The following is a 20059-nucleotide window of genomic DNA, read 5'->3' as shown; positions in this document are numbered from 1 at the left end:
CCACTGTCAGTTTCCTGTAGCGTTAAGACAGTGCCAGAACTACAGTGACATAAGGAAAAAGAAAAAAAAAAACTACTGCCTTGAATCAGTGACGGAGGTTGGTCTGTGATTGGGAAAGTGTGATGAGTGATTAGGAAAAGTGTGATTAGTGATTGGGTCGGACGACCACCCTTTTGCATATGATGGCCTTACCCTCTCTCCTTAACTTTAGAGGAGTTGAATCCCTCAAAAAGCTTCAGAAATCAATTCTTGATAGTATATGTTTTCCTTTACGTGTTTTCCCATGGCTCGTTATCTGGTGGTGTTTGACCCGTAGCTGGTGCTGTAGTGTTTATTGTTGTTGTTGCTGCTGCCTCTTGTTATGTTGTTTGGCCAGAGGCCGTCTAGCAGCTAGGCTGACCGCTTGGCTGAACCTTGGATAGTGACATGGCTGCCTTCCCTGGTAAGCTTGACCGACTGGTGAGGTAGCTGGCTGGCTTGATTTCGCTGCTGAAAAGCTGAGTGGCAGTGATTGGTGTATTTGGTAATAAATACCTGATTCGATGATTTTTTTTTTTTTTTTTTCTGAAGTGGTGGTTGGTTGGTTTGGGGCTTGGCCGGTGGTAGACTGAATGATGTATGTGATTTGATGGCCTGACTGACTCTGTGAGTAGCTGAGAGTCTGGTCGGCTGATTGACAGACTTCATACATTGATGATTAGTAGGCTTGCTGATCGCCTGGTAGGTCGGCTGGCTAGCTAGTCGCCAGGTTGGTTGGTTGGTTGGTTAGTCGCTTGGTAGGTTGGCTGGTTAATTAGTCGCCAGGTTGGTAGGCTGGCTGGCTTTTCGGTCGCCTGGTTGGTTGGATGTCTGTCAGGTAACCTGGCTGGTTGACTGGGTTGATGGCTGGTCGCTTAGTAGGTTGGCTGGATGACTGGTGGCTTGTCAGGTAGGCTCGCTGGCTGGTTACGCCTAGTAGGTTGGCTGACTGGCCGGTCGTCTGAGAGGTTGGCTGGCTGTCCAGTTGCCTGGTAGGTAGGCTAGCTGACCAGTCACTAGGCAGGTTGACTGGTTGATCGCTTGGCAGGCTGACAGGTTAGCTGGTCGTCTCGCTGGTTTGATGGTCGGCTGATGGGCTGGCAGGTTGACTCTGGCTGGTCGCCTGGTAGGTTGGCTGACTGGCTGCTCGCTTGGCCAGTCGCGTGTCAGGAAAGCTCGCTGGACGGTCACCTGGCAGGTTGGATGGTTGACTGGCTGGTCGCCTAAGCAGATTCGCTGGCTGGCTGGCTATTAGCGCACCAAGCTGGGTTATAATGTTCCTTATCCGGCATATTAGATAGTGGCAGGCGTGCGAGTATTGGCAGTAAGTCTTTCTAACGGAGTGGGGAATTGTTGATCAGGTCTGTGGGTGAGTTATATTATGTTTCCAAGTGAGCAGCGACGAGGTTGAGTGCTGAGTCATGCTTACACCACCACCACCCATTGTTGGCACCACTGCTGGCCCTCTCTGACCACCAGCGCCCACGGTGATACGTCAGCCACGCTGATCCTTCCCTCACACACTCACGCTGATCCTTCCCTCACACACCCCACACTGATCCTTCCCCACACACCCACACTGATCCTTCCCCCACACACCCACACTGATCCTTCCCCCACACACCCACGCTGATCCTTCCCCCACACACCCACAGTGTGACTAATAATCCACTCACGCTGTGATTCTTCATCCACACTCCCAGTTGCGACAGGCATCCAACCCCCCTCCCACACACACACACACACACACACACACACACACACACACACACACTCACACACACACAGACACACTTTGACGGTGATCTTCACCCCACACACCCATCCGTGACACAGATCCCACACATACCCACACTGTGACAGCGATCCTTCCCCCACACACTATAGTAACTGAGGGAGCGTAGTAGGTATCCTAGTCAGTAGATTTAAGGACCCGTCTTGGTGAGGCGCTGGACACCTTCAGGCTGGAGTAGTGGAGGGAGTGCGTAGTGCTGGTGTGTCAGGCTCCGCCTGGCGATGCCCTCGCTCACGATGGCCTTTATAACACATTCATGAGGTTGATGGTGGCTGGCCGCCTGCCTTGACCAGGGTACACACTGGCACTCGTGACCCGGTTGGTGGTGGCTACCTTGACCAGGACCTGTTGAAGCGTACGACCCGCCTTTGTACCTGTCGCATGTACGCTACAGTGGAGATCATCTGGGGGCTCAGGGTTTTTGAATGTTCGCCATGATATACCACTCTCCCAGCACCACATTACACCACCACACTCCCAGCTGCCCAACACCGCATATACCCACCCTCCTCTCTACTGCCGTGCCCTCGAAAACCTTGTAGTCTCAAGGTGAATTTGGAATTCGGTGAATTTGGAATTCAATCAAATTAGGTCAGGGTTTGAGGTTGTCGTCAGGGTTTGAGGTTGCCCAGCCCTAGGGTGGTGGAGGAGTTAGCAGTAGAAAGTAACTGAATAGATAAATAAATGACTACTCGGTCATCGATCAGTGGGCGGTGGTGCAAGATAGGACATGGCGAGGGAGGCGCCTCCTCACCGTCTCCCCCTCCCCCCAACTAAATAACAGGCAAAGTTGAGACTTTCGTGTCCACCTCTGGATTGGAACAGCTCTTCTCGGGTCTTGTTTTCGGAGACAAGCTCTGGGCGGGTCCCTGAGGGAGTGCGGCGCGCGTTTTATAGGCATGTTGTCCAGGCCTCTGGCCAGACCAGACGCCCCGAGGTTGTTTCACATCGCGGATTTCCAGCATTAGGGGAATCAACCTGTATTCGTTTCTTGGAAAGGCAGTTCACAGTCTTCTTGTGACGTTTACATGGAATTGTGTGTGTGTGTGTGTGTGTGTGTGTGTGTGTGTGTGTGTGATTACTGTATGTGTTATACGAGGAGAGGTTTACATTCGTGTTGCCCCGTCTCTTAACCTTGTGTGTATATTATATATATATATATATATATATATATATATATATATATATATATATATATATATATATATATATATCACCTGGAGTATTCATTTTTCCAAATGGCTTTCGAGTAGTTTGGAGGAATTACATCAATGATATAGTTTCAGATCAGCAGTGAGAGTGGTTCCAATAAAATGCCAATCATTTTTCAAGGCGTCCGCATTGATTTATTGTGAAGACAATACAATTTTGTATTGTGAGTGCGAGAAATTCGCTTGCCATATTATATATAACTCTTTATAACGAAAAATATAATTCCCGTGCCACTGTAACCCGATCTGGCTGAAGGTACACCCGACCAATACATTTGGTTGGTTCATTTTGCACGACTTTACAGTCTCCGTAATCACATGGACACTCGTCTCTCTCTCTCTCTCTCTCTCTCTCTCTCTCTCTCTCCCCCCCCCCCCCCCAGTTACGACTGGACTGCTCACCAAAGAGGAGGAAGAAATGTTTTCGATATCCAGATCACTCTTTGGCCACTGTCTTTCGGACGCCTTAACCTTAGGTCGACCAGTCGTGTCTCCCTTCACCGCAGTCGACCCAGTCACAGCTACGCTTAACTGTGATGAGAGTCGTTTTTTTTTTTTTTGTGCGTACGGTTGTCCCTCCTCCACCCCGCCTGAAGGTGGAGCAGTTGATGCGTGGCGTCTGTCGTGACTTTGACCCACCTCTCGCCCGAGGAAAAGTAAGAGCTGGTGGAGTGAGAGAAGTTGGTGTGTGTCATGCGATATTCGCACCGGGTTATGTGAGCCTGTTTACCTCTTCTAGAAGAATGGAACTGCCCTTTAACGGAGTCGTGGCGTCTCCCGCAGCGCAAACCTTGTCAGTGGGCGAGACCGAAGCCATGATGAGGTAAATTACTCGGTGGATTAGCTAAGTGGTTAGTTCCTGGTGGTGATGCATTGCATAGCGAGGACACGTGAGCCACACACCATTGTGACTTGTTACCTTGTGGTCACGCTCGGCGTTACACAGGACAGAGGCACACTTCCCTCACTGTTAACGATCAGAGCATTTGGGATGTCGTCTCAGGTCCTCCCTGATCAACACTGCTGAGTTGAGTTGTCATTGATATGAATGAACAGATGTTTAAGACGAGGCTCACATTTGGCCCACACCTGTTGTAGCCCTTGTGGGGGCCACACCTGGCGCGGACCTTGTGGGGGCCACACCTGGCGCGGACCTTGTGGGGGCCACACCTGGCGCGGACCTTGTGGGGCCACACCTAGTGCGGACCTTCATGTCGACCACCGAGACTCTTGAGCGACCGCAGGATGCAACACAGTTGTAATTTGAAGGTTTTTAAGATTTCTGTTCCGTCTCGCGCGCGGCCGTAACTGTTAACAGTAGTGTGAGGGAGAGTGGACGTCACCAGCGACTGGTGGCGGACAGTCTGTGGGTGATTGGCAGAGACGGAGCCAGTCGCTAGGCCCCTGTGATAAGCTGGTGTGGTGTGTGCTGCCTCCTCGTTAGTCATGGTGATGGTTGAGCTTCGCTAGGATACAGTGTTCGTCTCGGGTGTGTCCTGAAGTGTCACCGTGAGGATGGTCGGGTCTGAACTAACACAGACCCAGAGCGAATGTATGTAGGCCGCTGCTCCTGGCAGGTTCAGGCCACAGTCGTTACTGTGGTTACTGACAAGTCCTGAACCTAATTGTATGGGTTATTTTAATTACTGCATAGTAATTATACAGGATGTTTGGTTATCCCTCTGATAGGTCTGGTGACTGAGAGACAAGTAGAATAAAACAGGCAATGGTGGATGGTTCTTCACCAGCTTTCGGTAATTTTACGAGACACTGCTGTTATTGTGGCCGGGGTGAGGCAACGCGGCCAGAAAGTCTTCAGGTTAGGAGTGTGATCCCAGATTTGGTTAAGGAATCATAGTCTTCAGGGGCTATAAGACCCCTGCATGTTGGAAACAATGAAACAGAGAAAGTTTCCCAATATTTCTGACTGAAATATACAATTGCTGTATGTCCCATAGACCTGTGTAATCCCCGGGGTTCTCCTTTGAAGAAATGAAAGGTCATAAATCAGACGGGAAAGAGTAAGTGTGAAGAGGAGGTCGTGTGTGACACATGACAGATAGGTTCCTGAGTCCCAGTGTTTATATGATGATGTAGTGTCAGCGTAGCGAAGGGCGACCGACTCGCCACCGCCATAGCCACAGCGAGAGCCACTCCCCGGGTCAGCAGCACCACAGCCATCATCTAGTCCGGGTCATCATCTCCACAAGCACGGCAGGAGAGGCACTGCACGTACGTCCCGCCGGGGGACACTGACGCTCATGCAGCACCCGTTGTGAGGCACAGACTCACACTCGACACTGCCTGTGGTTGTTATCCTTCCTCGTATCCCAAGATTATACCCCTCACCGTATCCTAGATTTACCTCTCATATTCCAGTGATTATGCCCCTAATCGTACCCCCTGAGCTTTCCCCTTCATATCCCAAGATTATACCCCTCACCGTATCCTAGATTTATCTCTCATATTCCAGTGATTATACCCCTAATCGTACCCCTTGAGCTTTACCCTTCATATCCCAAGATTATACCCCTCACCGTATCTCAACTTTACCCCTCATATCCCAGTATGAAAGCCCTCATATTCCAACGTTACCCTCCCTCATATCCCAGCTTTGTACCTCGCAGTCGTATCCCAGACCTGACGTAGGCAACCGGGCTCTCGTAATGTACGCCCTGGTGTAGTGGGGCGTCGGTCGGCCCTCCTGAAGGAGAGAGACGCAAGGTTACAGCCTGTTCCTCCTGAGCTGCTTTACCGGTCGTTGGTCTCCTGATGCTTGAAGGCTGAGCATACATACACACACGCGTCACAGGCATAGCTTCCCTCAAGCGCTGACCGCATGTACAAGTTAATGGAGAACTCACTAGGCTGGAAATGGTGTATTTGTCCATTGGTCAAAAAAAAAAAAAAAAAAATCACCCTCAAAATCGTGATCAGTCAAAGACTGAACGTAAGGTAAATAGTTAGGCAGGCAGGAGCGAGGCGGTCCACAATGGTGGGCGTCTCCAGACTATTGTGGGGGGAGGGGGGGGTCGTCGTCGTCAACCCCTTCCCCCCCCTCCATCCTGGCGGCGGAACAACACCACCTCCCCCCTCCCCCTCTACTGTATCGGCCCGGCTCGGTTAGCCACGCACTTCTGTTCTAACCAAGCATTTCCTCTGAGGGCTTGCTTAACGCCCACCATTACCACGGCCCATATAGTCCTGACCCCCGCCGGCAGTGTCGGACCTGGAAAACTTGTGGTGTACGCTGCCGAGTTCCTCCCTCATAATGGTGGTCGACACCAGTCCATCGTGCAGCTCTCCTCCCACACGACCGACGCAACGGGTTTTGTAGAGGCATTGCTCCTGTCACCCATACTCACGCCACAGTGTCTGTGGTGGGTGTTTGTGTCTCACAGTCTTGTCTTCACGCCTCTGATTATCACTGATTCGCTCTCGATTGGCCGAGCCGTGTCATATCAAAAACGGAAGCTCTCGCCCCCGCCGTAATTAGTAAACGAAACCACGGCGTCTGCTGAGGGGCTGTCGATTTACTTACCTCGTCCGTAACCATCCAATATTGTACGAGTAGATCGTCTGGATGGGGTCGCGTAATATATTTTGGCCGTGTTTGACCATCAGCTTTTAGGAGTAGCCTTTTTGCCCTTGGTGATGGGGATCGTCGGGGACGCCTACCTTCATCATATGGTCTCTCGGCAGAGCCAAGAAATAAATATACACACGGAGCGAAATCTTAGTGAAATAAACGATCTTACATTTTCAAGGTTTGTGTTTCCCAAGTTGGAACAATGCAATCCGCCTTGACGGGGTTGGGGCGGACTGTATCTGCACCTAAACCGATTACAACTCTCCATGTGGCTTGGAGTCTCGGATTGTGTCGTATTGTTTCTCCATTGAGGAAAACAATAGTCATTAAGTGTAGGATTATTGTTGTGCTCTGCAGACTTTAAGTGCGCCTGACAGTTGAGAGTTGAAAGGAAAGTCCACCGTATCGGACACCGTAAGATTGAGTCGAGTAGATTATCTGTATAATGACGAGAGTCACCAGAGGTGGTCGTCATCCTGAGGCGTGATGGGTTGATGGAAACACAAAAGGTTGCTGGAGGTGGTCGTTCGTAAACTAAGATGGTTGCTGGAGGTGGTCGTTCTTAAACTAAGAGGGTTGCTGGAGGTGGTCGTTCTTAAACTAAGAGGGTTGCTGGAGGTGATCGTTCTTAAACTAAGAGGGTTGCTGGAGGTGGTCGTTCGTAAACTAAGATGGTTGCTGGAGGTGGTCGTTCGTAAACTAAGATGGTTGCTGGAGGTGGTCGTTCTTAAACTAAGAGGGTTGCTGGAGGTGGTCGTTTGTAAACTAAGATGGTTGCTGGAGGTGGTCGTTCGTAAACTAAGATGGTTGCTGGAGGTGTTCGTTCGTAAAGTAAGATGGTTGCTGGAGGTGGTCGTTCGTAAACTAAGATGGTTGCTGGAGGTGGTCGTTCGTAAACTAAGATGGTTGCTGGAGGTGGTCGTTCGTAAACTAAGATGGTTGCTGGAGGTGTTGATTTTAAAAGCTTTCCCATAAGACGTGTGGGATGAGTCAGTCGGTTTTCCCCTTGTACATGTTAACTTCACACCTGGTGGAACACCAGTGAAGGTCATGAATTGCTGTTACTAAGTTCGCGCTTCGACTTAAGGATAACAATTATTTGTGTCATGATACTGGAAAACAATAATGGATTAAAAGGGAACAGAAAGTACGCCTTGTATAAGCTACTTGGGACGGCTTAATATGGGTTTGTAGGTATGCTTCGTAAAGTTGTAGTGACTTACCTGTGTAAATGTTAGGGGGTGTACTCCTTCATCATACTTATAACACTTGACACTTGTACTCTGAAAAAGGACTAAAGTTACTGTGATGCCGGCAAAGACCTGAAAACATCCCGTTGTCATGGTTTAGTTTTTTTTTCGCCTTAGGAGTCGTAAAGATAACGTATATTTACTGGTGTGATGTTATGTAGGTGTAAGTTTTACCCGTGGTAAATTATGTGCGTACAGTGTCGTCAGTGTTGGTTATAATGTCTCCGTCACCTTGACCCACGTGTTGAAGACGACCAGCGGTGAGTAAAACTTGAGTCAGCGGCGGCGGCAGCGGTGATCCTGATGGCTCGGGAGGTGGTGTGTGGTTCTGGCGGCGGGCCTCACGCCGTGGCACACACCGCTTGACACGGGGCGGACCGGTAGCCGCTGTGGTGCTAGAGGCGGCGGCAGTGTAGTGCCTGACGCGGTGGCTGGCATGGGCGGCACCTGTAGTAGGCCTTCCCATGTACCTGACGACAACTGGGTGTTAGCCGCCCCTGCCACCCAACACTCCCTCCAGCCTTCCCTGGCCACTCTGACCCCTCCAGAGCCCCGTCTTGCCGGACCCCCGACTCTTCACTATTGCCCCCGGGTAGCGCCGTGTGACCTGACCCAGGTGAGCGTCGCCCGCGACCAGCCTCCTGACGTGTGGGCCGCACCCAGAGACCGTGACTATGGCCACGTGGGCCACAACCACGTTGCCCGCGACACCCAGAGCGCCCCAGGTTTCCAGTTGAAAGCTGTGGCAGGCGTGGCATCCGCTGCTCTTAACGCAGTGACCCCGTTGGAGCACATGTACAGGGGAGAGGAGACATGTCACCTGCCTGGCAATCGAGGGGCGTTGGAAACCTTGCCCTCCATCGGCCTGACCAGTCCTGGACACCCGCCAGTCCTGCAGTCAGATGAAGGGTCTTACTACTGCGACAGCCGACGTGCGGAGGTTGTGGTGAGCCTGGCGGCCGCCACCAGCGTGGCGTGCGTCCTCACTCCAACCAGGACCCGCGACTGCACCGCCACCATGCCCACCACACGACTGCCGGTGCACGTTTCCCACGACCTCAAGCCCACTACCTCACTACTCTCGCCTCGCAAACACGTGAACGCTGGTGACAACTGTCTTTCTGAGGAGATACAGATGGATGACATCATGAAGGCTGACCTCTGGGATAAACACAGCAACGGTAGGAGAGATGGTCCTGGGACGTGCGTTGGTACTAGTGTTCGCAGGTCCTCCAATATTGCCATAAGGGCGAAGGACAAGTGTGACCGGAGTGTTGTGGAGTGCAGGAGAGTGTCCTCTGCCCCTGTTACTGCCATCACTCTTGCCGCCGGAGACGGTGTGTGTAGGAAGGCAGTCGAGACTAACATGGTAGAGACGAGCCAAGATGGACTCCAGGCCTTGTTAGAGAAACCTATACAATGTGGACATCTGGAGGCGTTCCTCGCACGCTCTCACAACCGCCGCGTCAGCCCCTCCCTCCTCCTGACGAGATCCTTCTGGTGGGACCAGTACATCACATACTTCCTGCGGTAAGATCCAGTTCTGTCTATTATACCTTTCTTCCTCACCCCTCCCACACACAACTTTAACATAACTCACCGATTTTATGACTTGGTTGCCCTATGTAGTTGAATTCCTCTCCGTAGTAGATGATGTCGACAGATGCCTGGTTAAGCATTTCTGTTTGCTTTGAGAAAGGGACAACAATAAGTCTAAAGGTAAAAACAGTAAGGAATGAATGTACCAAAATGAATCGTTTGCTCAATTCACCATTTATGGCAAGTACTTTAAAGTTGTCTTAAGAGAGCAGTACAGAACAGTGTCAGCCTCTCTATCGAAAAATCGCATAGATATCTTTGTATTCAGTACGGAATTAAGACTTATCTATCCCTGCAGACTTGTTTTCAGGGACATTTTGCACTGTAAACATACCTCATATTTGTAATCATTTTTCTCCGTAGAGTGGCAAGTTAGAAGCGTGGAAACTCCCCCAGTTATTTCCTTCCTTAATGATGGCTCGAAGTGGTTTCCCGTTCAGGGTCAGTCTTATTGCTGACTAGAATGCATATTGATCAGATAAAGCGTTCAAGAAGTGGATCATCGTATGATGCACGTCCACCTCTCTCTTAGCATTATTGGTGACTTAGAAACAGTATTGGGGTGGCAGTACTTGTTTAAGGTCACTCCAGCCTCACACTGGGTTGCCAAGATGATTGCCTTCCTCTTGCACGATGTTATTTCCTGGACTGTTTACTGTACAAGTGGCCAAGTGTAAATCCGCTCACCGCGCACTCATGGCGCGTTGCTGTTTTATGTGTGTGTGTGTGTGTGTGTGTGTGTGTGTGTGTGTGTGTTCAAGTGTTGTGTGTGGTCACAGCTCACGCCTTCATCATCATCTTGATTAACATGTTTGTGCAGTTGAGGGAAGCTGTGTAGGGCCCCTCACAGTGAGTGGGTACCGAGCAGGGTCAGGTGCGGGCCCTCACAGGGAATGGATACCGTGCAGGGTCAGGTGCGGGCCCTCACAGTCAGGTACCGTGCAGGGTTAGGTGCGGGCCCTCACAGTGAGTGGGTACCGTGCAGGGTCAGGTGCGGGCCCTCACAGTGAGTGGGTACCGTGCAGGGTCAGGTGCGAGCCCTCACAGTGAGTGGGCACCGTTCAGGGTCAGGTGCGAGCCCTCACAGTGAGTGAGTACCGTACAGGGTCAGGTGCGGGTCCTCACAGTGAGTGGGTACCGTGCAGGGTCAGGTGCGGGCCCTCACAGTGAGTGGGTACCGTGCAGGGTCAGGTGCGAGCCCTCACAGTGAGTGGGTACCGTGCAGGGTCAGGTGCGAGCCCTCACAGTGAGTGGGTACCGTGCAGGGTCAGGTGCGGCCCTCACAGTCAGGTACCACGCAGGGTTAGGTGCGGGCCCTCACAGTGAGTGGGTACCGTGCAGGGTCAGGTGCGAGCCCTCACAGTGAGTGGGTACCGTGCAGGGTCAGATGGGGGCCCTCACAGTGAGTGGGTACCATGCAGGGTCAGGTGCGAGCCCTCACAGTGAGTGGGTACCGTGCAGGGTCAGGTGCGAGCCCTCACAGTGAGTGGGTACCGTGCAGGGTCAGGTGCGGGCCCTCACAGTGAGTGGGTACCGTGCAGGGCTAGGTGCGGGCCCTCAGTGAGTGGGTACCGTGCAGGGTCAGGTGCAAGCCCTCACAGTGAGTGGGTACCGTGCAGGGTCAGATGCAGGCCCTCACAGTGAGTGGGTACCGTGCAGGGTCAGATGGGGGCCCTCACAGTGAGTGGGTACCATGCAGGGTCAGGTGCGAGCCCTCACAGTGAGTGGGTACCGTGCAGGGTCAGGTGCGAGCCCTCACAGTGAGTGGGTACCGTGCAGGGTCAGGTGCGGGCCCTCACAGTGAGTGGGTACCGTGCAGGGCTAGGTGCGGGCCCTCAGTGAGTGGGTACCGTGCAGGGTCAGGTGCAAGCCCTCACAGTGAGTGGGTACCGTGCAGGGTCAGATGCAGGCCCTCACAGTGAGTGGGTACCGTGCAGGGTCAGATGCGGGCCCTCACAGTGAGTGGGTACTGTACAGGGTTAGGTGCGGGCCCTCACAGTGAGTGGGTACCGTGCAGGGTCAGGTGCGAGCCCTCACAGTGAGTGGGTACCGTGCAGGGTCAGGTGCGAGCCCTCACAGTGAGTGGGTACCGTACAGGGTCAGGTGCGGGCCCTCACAGTGAGTGGGTACCGTACAGGGTCAGGTGCGAGCCCTCACAGTGAGTGGGTACCGTACAGGGTCAGGTGCGGGCCCATAGTGTGTGTGACCCCATATCACCGTACACGACAGCATAGTCGACTTCTTATGTGGGGACCGCCACACGCGCTCTCTCTCTCTCTCTCTCTCTCTCTCTCTCTCTCTCTCTCTCTCTCTCTCTCTCTCTCTCTCTCTCTCTCTCTCTCGCTCGTTAGTGAAGGCAGCACATCCGTTGCAGTCAAGTTTTAACTCACATCCTTCGGCCTACGGTATGGCTGTCCTCTTGTCTGCCTTACGCAGTCCACAAACATACCATCTCATCCATAACAATGAACACGTTAATCCCACGACTTATTCATGGTAACTGTGTGTGTTTTTTTCCCCCCGCGGTGAGCGCTGCGCGTTGGCCCTGCCTTTTGGCAAGATCTAATCGTAGGTTAGGTTAGGTTAAGTATTGCCTCCTTGTTTGTGTGAGAGACTCAGTTGACGTGCCGTGCATCCTGGTGTGGCTGGGGGGCGCTGGCTTACCCGGGCGGCAAGAACATATTTTTTTCACGACAGGCAAGACGTCATAAAGAGGAAGCTGGTTTTGTGTAGGGGATGTGGGGAATCCTGAGCTGATGTGGTGATGTGGTGCGTGTCTTTTCCTATTGTGGTATACCGGATTGTATTGCAGTGCTTCTCCTGGCTATTGTTCTGTACCTGGTGCATTATGGCGCGGCTGCTGGCCAGCCCTTGTATGATGGTGTGTAGTGTTGATGATGGTGGCCAGTCCTGTCCTCACTTCCCCCTAGTGTCACATTCATAGACCTGCTCACGTGCCGCCGTGCGAGGTGGTACTACTACCCACCTTGAAAGGAGGGCAGCGAAGGACGAGACAACAAAAGTAATGATAAACATCTTCTGTGCTTTTTATGCACACGGCAAAAAAAAAAAAAATTATCTTCCCGGATGGTTCCGATGAATTTCGAAATGATCAATACGACTCGTGTCGCCTCGGTAGGGTTGGTAAGCTTGACTGTGTGACAGATTTCTTAATGATCATGATAGCCCCACTTTATAGTTGTGAACCATCGAAATATGAAATCAATATAATATTTATTATGGTAAATGACAGAAAATATCGCTGGCAATCGATGCCTTACAAGTATCACGAAAGCAGAGTATTTCTCAAAACACCTCGTCCGTGGTGTCATATTGTTTCATGCAAAAAAGTGGTGAGATACTTTTTTGTTTTCCATCTTGTCAGCATACTATGAAGTGAGAGTGTGCGCTAGTCTGTATGGCCTTATGGTGGCTTAAGTACAGTACTTCACCTTGTGAAGTTGTCCACCAAGAGATTACCCAGATCACCAGTCGAGCAAATGTGTGACCATATCCTATGCAGGCCCTGACGTGGCAGGGACAATACTGCACCCCACGGGGGGACTGACATGAGCCCCACACACACACACACACACACGGTGTCACCAACGTAAACACTCGGCCAGTAAATCACTGGGCGAGCTCTACCGAGGCAGTAAATGACGGCCGTGACGGACGCTGGAAACAAGTCTCACCCCTCTCTGTTCAAGGACGCGGTGGAGGAAGTCATCACTTGCAGCAGCACGGCAGGCGTCACACTGAGGTGAGCAAAGCGGAACGCCTGACACCTCTTAACGGCAGAGCGGGTAGGGTGTCTGGTCCCACTGAAATCGTAAACTGTTTACACGCACCCAAAGCAGAACGCCTGACACCTCTTAACGGCAGTGGGCAGGGTGTTTGGTCCCACTGAAATCGTGAATTATTTACACACACACACACACACACACACACACACACACACACACGACATAAGTGGTTGTACATATTGATGTAAATCAAGCGAAGGTATGACCTATACTGACGTATGTAAATGAAGAGTACAAGGAGAGCGAGTTTTGGACTCCAGATTACAACCTCTTGATGACCTTTACACACACCGGATTACAGCTACTTAATGACCTTTACACTCTCCGGATTACAGCTACTTAATGACCTTTACACTCTCCGGATTACAGCTACTTAATGACCTTTACACACACCGGATTACAGCTACTTAATGACCTTTACACACACCGGATTACAGCTACTTATTGACCTTTACACTCTCCGGATTACAGCTACTTAATGACCTTTACACTCTCCGGATTACAGCTACTTAATGACCTTTACACTCTCCGGATTACAGCTACTTAATGACCTTTACACTCTCCGGATTACCGCCACTTGATGACCTTTACACACTGTATTACAGCCACTTGATGACCTTTACACACTCCGACAATTGTAGCTTCTTTCTCTTAATCCTCTAATTCGCCGGACCTTTACCAACACTGGTATATATAAAGTGCCCCCCCCAAATGACCTGACCTTTATGGGCTGATGACCTGACCTTTGTGGAGAATTCCGCCGTGTTGTGTGGGAGGAGGGCGGGAGGAGATGGCCTGGAATGTCCAAGGAAAGGTGGTCGGGAGGACTGGTATTTCCTGACGTGCTGGAGCCTGACGACGGGACGGGAGGAGGTGGACAGATTGATGATGAGGAGGACTGCGGGGCCATACCACCCTCACCTGCGGCCTGCACATCACCTGGTGTGTCATGACTTGACATTCTCCTCCCCCTCATTGGCCTTGACCACCTGGTGCCATGCCTGATGTTCCCCACCCTCGCTGACCTTGACACCTGGCTCGTGGCAGACATTCCAACCCTCGCTGACCTTGACACCTGGCTCGTGGCAGGCATTCCCTCCCTCACTGACCTTGACACCTGGCTCGTGGCAGACATTCCCTCCCTCACTGCTCGTGACACCTAGCATCATGGCTGATATCCCCGCGGTGCTGCTGGCTTACAGATGACACTCGTAGTCGACATTATCTTTAGTCCTTTTGGGAGGTGTCACTCTCACCTGGTAGTGATGACACCGAGAGTATACACGGGAGTAAAGGCTTAGAGTTGGTCCTCTCGTGTGCCACCACCGTTGGATGACGGATATATGACACAAGTGGTGGTGTTGGGAGTGGCTGCAGTGTCAGGTTATGACACTGGTGGGGGGAGGGGATCACTACCGAAGGTGATTCTGCAGTATATGACACGGTCACTCGACGCTCTTATCTCACTTGAGCAGTCTGGAAGCGTAAGGCTGTTAGAAGTGACGCCGCTGACGGATGACAGCGGGATATTGCCTGCTCACAGATGACACAGTGTCATGATGTGCGAGTGTGGCTCTCAGATGACGCCATAGTCGATTGGTTCTAAAGGTAACTCATGTGACCCACAGTACTTCCCCTTGGATGATTGTACTGCTAGAATGACGCCACTGTTGGCTGACGGTAGGAGACGGAAGTAACGCAGAATAACGCCGATAGATGACGCACGAGTGACCCATCATCTAATGACAGTGTGGCACGAAGATGCGACACGATGACGCACGAGTGACACCATCTTCTAATGACAATGTGACACGAAGATGCGACACATGTTACTCAGCGATGTGTTAAACTACCTTTAATGGACGACACGTAAATGCCAGAAGGAAACGATGGCATGTAGGACACAGGTAACGCAGACAGAGACGCAATTCGGAAGTGCCGACATGTGTCACACGGATGAGCCATTATCAGATCGTGCGAGGCGGCGACCTTGAGATGGGTGGTGTGTGTGTACTCCGTCAGTCGGTGGTGGTTGTGGCGCCGGGTAGGTCTTCGTTATGCAAGAGATTCACACAGCAGGCTCGAGCTATAGAGTCCAGCCTGTGTTATGGTGGTGAGTTTTTGGTGGGGTAGCTCATGATCGCGGCAGGCGATGGGAAAACGTAAGAACATTTTGGAGTCCCAGAGGTAGTGGTAAGGTTGGGGGTAGCTCATGGTCGTGGCAGGCGTTGGGAAAACGTAAGAACATTTGGAGTCCCAGAGGTAGTGGTGAGGTTGGGGGTAGCTCATGGTCGCGGCAGGCGATGGGAAAACGTAAGAACATTTTGGAGTCCCAAAGGTAGTTGTGAGGTTGGGGGTAACTCATGGTCGTGGCAGGCGTTGGGAAAACGTAAGAACATTTGGAGTCCCAGAGGTAGTGGTGAGGTTGGGGGTAGCTCATGGTCGCGGCAGGCGATGGGAAAACGTAAGAACATTTTGGAGTCCCAAAGGTAGTTGTGAGGTTGGGGGTAACTCATGGTCGTGGCAGGCGTTGGGAAAACGTAAGAACATTTGGAGTCCCAGAGGTAGTGGTGAGGTTGGGGGTAGCTCATGGTCGCGGCAGGCGATGGGAAAACGTAAGAACATTTTGGAGTCCCAAAGGTAGTTGTGAGGTTGGGGGTAACTCATGGTCGTGGCAGGCGATGGGAAAACGTAAGAACATTTGGAGTCCCAGAGGTAGTGGTGAGGTTGGGGGTAGCTCATGGTCGTGGCAGGCGATGGGAAAACGTGAGAACATTTTGGAGTCCCAGAGGTAGTGGTGAGGTTGGGGGTAGCTCATGGTCGTGGCAGGCGACGGGAAAACGTAAGAACGCATGGAGTCCCGTCATTGCGTAGTGTTAAGCTAGTGTGTTCGTGGTGATTTCCGACAGTGACCGAGCTCTTTCCCCCCCGCACTCGTCTCGCGAGACTGAATCCTAACACCTCTTGAGCAGCGTGACGCGTAGGATGACCCTTGGGTATGATGGCGTGGATTCTGGCCGGGCCTTGAAGGCCAGAGATGATGTCATTACAACCCAAGGTCGAACCGTCAGTGCGTGATGTGGGAGTGTGTATGGGAATGATAGATAACAGTAGGCGCGATTGGTCCATGCCTATGTTATCTGTTGGAGGACAGTGATGTTATCTAGATCTCCCCCGATCTTAATGCTCGCAGAGGCAGGATAGTAAAGCAAAAGGCTCCGTCTCACCCACCGCTCCCTCCACTGCGAACATTCGTCAGCAGGAAGGTGTGGAGACGTCGTTGGAAAGCGTGGATTAGTGATGATATCAACAAGCATCGCTGTAGCGATGGACTGCGGAGTGGATGCTGAAATCTGAAACGAGGAAGTAGGGTGTCAGTTACGTCACTACGAAATGTGAGTGGGCGTATTTTCTTAATTGAGGCCTTTGAGGTGATGATTGACATAATTGAATTGTATGTCTTCCTCGAACTTGCAAAGTCCGGTGAGACATTATTCCAGTATTCTACAGCATCCAAAGCTATTTTTGTCATTTTTTGCCTTTTCCGTATCAGTATTACATCTTCCTTTATGATTTCATATTATTTATGGTTCTCCTATTTCGGTCCAGATGTGAAGAATGTATCATGTATTGTGTAGTCCGAGTGGGATCGCCTTGTAGTCAACACCGCTTTTAGTGAAAAAAAAAAAGGTCTCAGATCTCACAAGTCTCTTCTTCATAAGGCGTATTTCTGAGAGGCGGAATAACTTCAGTTGCTCTTCGCATTGGTTGTAGTTATTCTTCATCTTTGTTGGATGACCAGAACTGAACACGTTACTGTAAGCGAGGTCTGTCTAGCTCGTCGCGAAGAGTAAGGATATTGTCACTCGTTTTACACCAGTTTGTTCCGGTGGCTGTGACACCTGAGGTTTTTGTATGTGTTATTATACGCAGCCCGGCTGGCATAAATTTGCGTATCTCAGGTCATTACTGAGTATGACTTAAGGTCTGTTTCATCTTGTACTTACTGGCTAAATGAACATTAGGTATTCGTGATGTTTTATCCACACCGAAATGCACTGCTTTGCTTGTGTCAACAGTCAGATCCGTATGTTGTGTTACTGACCACTCCACTATGGAAATCCCTCTGAATCTTTCAGTCATATTTTCCTCTGACGCAGACCAATTGAGCAACTCAGCTGGTGAACCTCTTATCTTTAGATCACAGAGAAACATAATGATGAAGAACGTGGAACCTGCGACGGAGCCTTGGGGAACCCCTTGAATCACACCGAGCCACTCGGATGTTTGCCCGCTTAATGTCACTGTTATCTTTCTGTAAACCGGTCCGCTAGCCACGCGCGCCGACTCGGGGGATTTAGCTCGTACCTAACATTATTTTATCAGTTGATTCGGCGTAAGTCTTCTGTCAGTGTGTGATATCAGACCGGTTATTTACAGTCATGAGTTGTAGCAGTAACTGTATAACTGAGGAATTCATTCAGAGATTGGGGTGAGGGGGGAGGAGGGAGTCAAATGGTGAAGGGTGGTACTGTCGTTCCGAAGGAGTTTATATAGATTCTAGCCATTGTGTGGATGGGTTGGGGAGTGCAGTGGGTAGCAGGTGTTGAGGGCGGGCGGGTGGTGGAGGGGCTGCCGCCGTGCGGTTCCGCATCATCCCTGCTAGACGGTAACTTCCTCACCGGCTAATATCATCAAGACTTGCCACACGTTCTATGCCGTCTGTCTGTACCCATTGTTTTGCCAAACCTCCCACTCGAATGAAGCGTCAGAAGACGTTGTGTGTCTCTCTCCCGTCTTTCGTCGTAACGTGAATGACGCTGTGTGTGTGCGTAGTGGTGCCGTGCGGTGACGCCGTACGCGCAGCTCTCTTCGCGACCGTTACTTCCTTGTGAGGCGAAGCGAGGGAGGCGGCGGCGGCGGACGGCAGTTCTCTAGGAAAGTTACGTGAGTGAAGCAGCTGCAGGAGGAGGGGGAATACCGGCGCACCTCGCCCGACACAGCCTCCATCGCTGCAGCTAGCAGTCTCCTGTTGTTGTCCCTGGCGCAGGCAGCCCATCCGTCGCTGCCGCCAGCAGTCTCCTGCTGTCCCTGGTCCAAGCAGCACCTCAGCCGCTGCCGCCGCTGCCAGCAGTCTCTTCTTGTTGTCCCCGGTGTCGGCTGCACCGCTGCCGCTGCCTCCCTCACCAGGCGACCCCGTCCCACTAGCCACACATGCCTCCTTCAACAGGTGACCCAGTCCCACTAGCCTCACGTGCCTCCGTCACCTGGTGACCCCGTCCCACTAGCCTTCCGTGCCTCCCTCACCAAGTGACCCTGTCCCGCTAGCGCCTCACGTGCCTCCCTCACTTGGTGACCCCGTCCCACTAGCCTCACGTGCTTATCTCACCTGGTGACCCCGTCCCACAAGCCTCACGTGCCTCAAGCGTTATCACCTGGCCTTGCCATTAACCTCAGTGTATCAGGTTGTGACCCCATCCACCGCGCGGCACTTCCCTGGGGACCACCGTTCGCCGCTGCTGCTCCACCAGGGAAGAGGAGAGGCTAGGAAGGTGCTAGTTGCTGGTCCTGGTGTAGTGCAGATCGTCATGAAGTTCGAGAGGGGCATCGCCAGCTGGTGAGTCATGTGGCCGTGGGCCCCCGCGCTGTTCTGTGGGCAGGAGGTTACAGGTACGACGGGGTCCCCCCACACCGTCCACACACACACACACACACACACACACACACACACACACACACACACATATACTACTGCTCCTCCCTCACGTACACTGTTTTTTTTTTTCTTTTTTTCTCCGCAGCAACAGTCTGACGTGTTCTAGAAACGTGACTGTGCCAATGCATAAAGTGTAAACATGATTACGGTTTTACATACATACATATGTACATACATTACACAATACATACATACATACATACATACATACATACATACATACATACATACATACTAAGTAAAGATGCTTCTGTAGCATCCTTACCTGAACAAATGTGCACTCTGTTGGATTCCTGTTTCTTTACCATCAAACGAATACTTCGGCTTGCACGTGTCGTTCGAACGAAAATAATGGTTTCGATAACTCGTGTGTGTGTGTGTGTGTGTGTGTGTGTGTGTGTGTGTGGTTAAGAGTGCTAGACCGACATAAACAAGTGTAGAGCATCCTGTCCGTACTGTACAAAACACAGTGCCACTCAGCAACATGACCCTCTTCCCCTGCTTATCACTACAACACACTAAAAGGCCCGAGTATTGCACAAGTTGTACACATACATAAAGCTTCACATACTTATATCAAGCTTCGTATATTTATGTAAAGCTTCCCATACTTATGCAAAGCTTCGTATACTTACATAAAGCTTCACATACATATATAAAGCTTCGTATATTTGTATAAAGCTTCACTTACTTATATTAAGCTTCATATACTTATATAAAGCTTCACATTTTTATATAAAGCTTCACATACTTATATAAAGCTTCATATACTTATCTAAAGCTTCACATACTTATATAAAGCTTCATATACTTATAGAAAGCTTCACATACTTATATAAAGTTTCATATACTTATAGAAAGCTTCACATACTTATATAAAGCTTCATATACTTATATAAAGCTTCACATTGTTATATAAAGCTTCGTACACTTATATAAAACTTCATATACTTATATAAAGCTTCACATACTTATATAAAGCTTCATATACTTATATAAAGCTTCACATAGTTATATAAAGCTTCGTATACTTATGTAAAGCTTCATATACTTATATAAAGCTTCACATACTTAT

General features: G+C 50.9%; 1 protein-coding gene across 4 annotated transcripts in view; it reads left to right on the top strand.

Annotated features, from left to right (window-relative positions):
• Positions 1-20059, top strand: part of LOC139753305 (NAD kinase-like) — a 266986-nt gene that overhangs the window by 177019 nt on the left and 69908 nt on the right. The window contains exon 1 of one of the 4 annotated variants that reach the window (XM_071669604.1): positions 7299-9393. The exons of the other annotated variants lie outside the window; for them this stretch is intronic. Within the exon in view, the coding sequence (XP_071525705.1) occupies positions 8300-9393 (1094 nt within the window). The 5' untranslated portion in view covers positions 7299-8299. Of the gene's footprint in view, positions 1-7298; positions 9394-20059 lie in introns of those variants that run through there. 4 annotated transcript variants of the gene reach the window in all.

This window comes from Panulirus ornatus, chromosome 14 (genome assembly GCF_036320965.1).
Source record: "Panulirus ornatus isolate Po-2019 chromosome 14, ASM3632096v1, whole genome shotgun sequence".
NCBI classification, from domain to species: Eukaryota; Metazoa; Arthropoda; class Malacostraca; order Decapoda; family Palinuridae; genus Panulirus; species Panulirus ornatus.
Note: the sequence above shows the minus strand (reverse complement) of the source record. Positions and strands in the feature narration are given on the sequence as shown.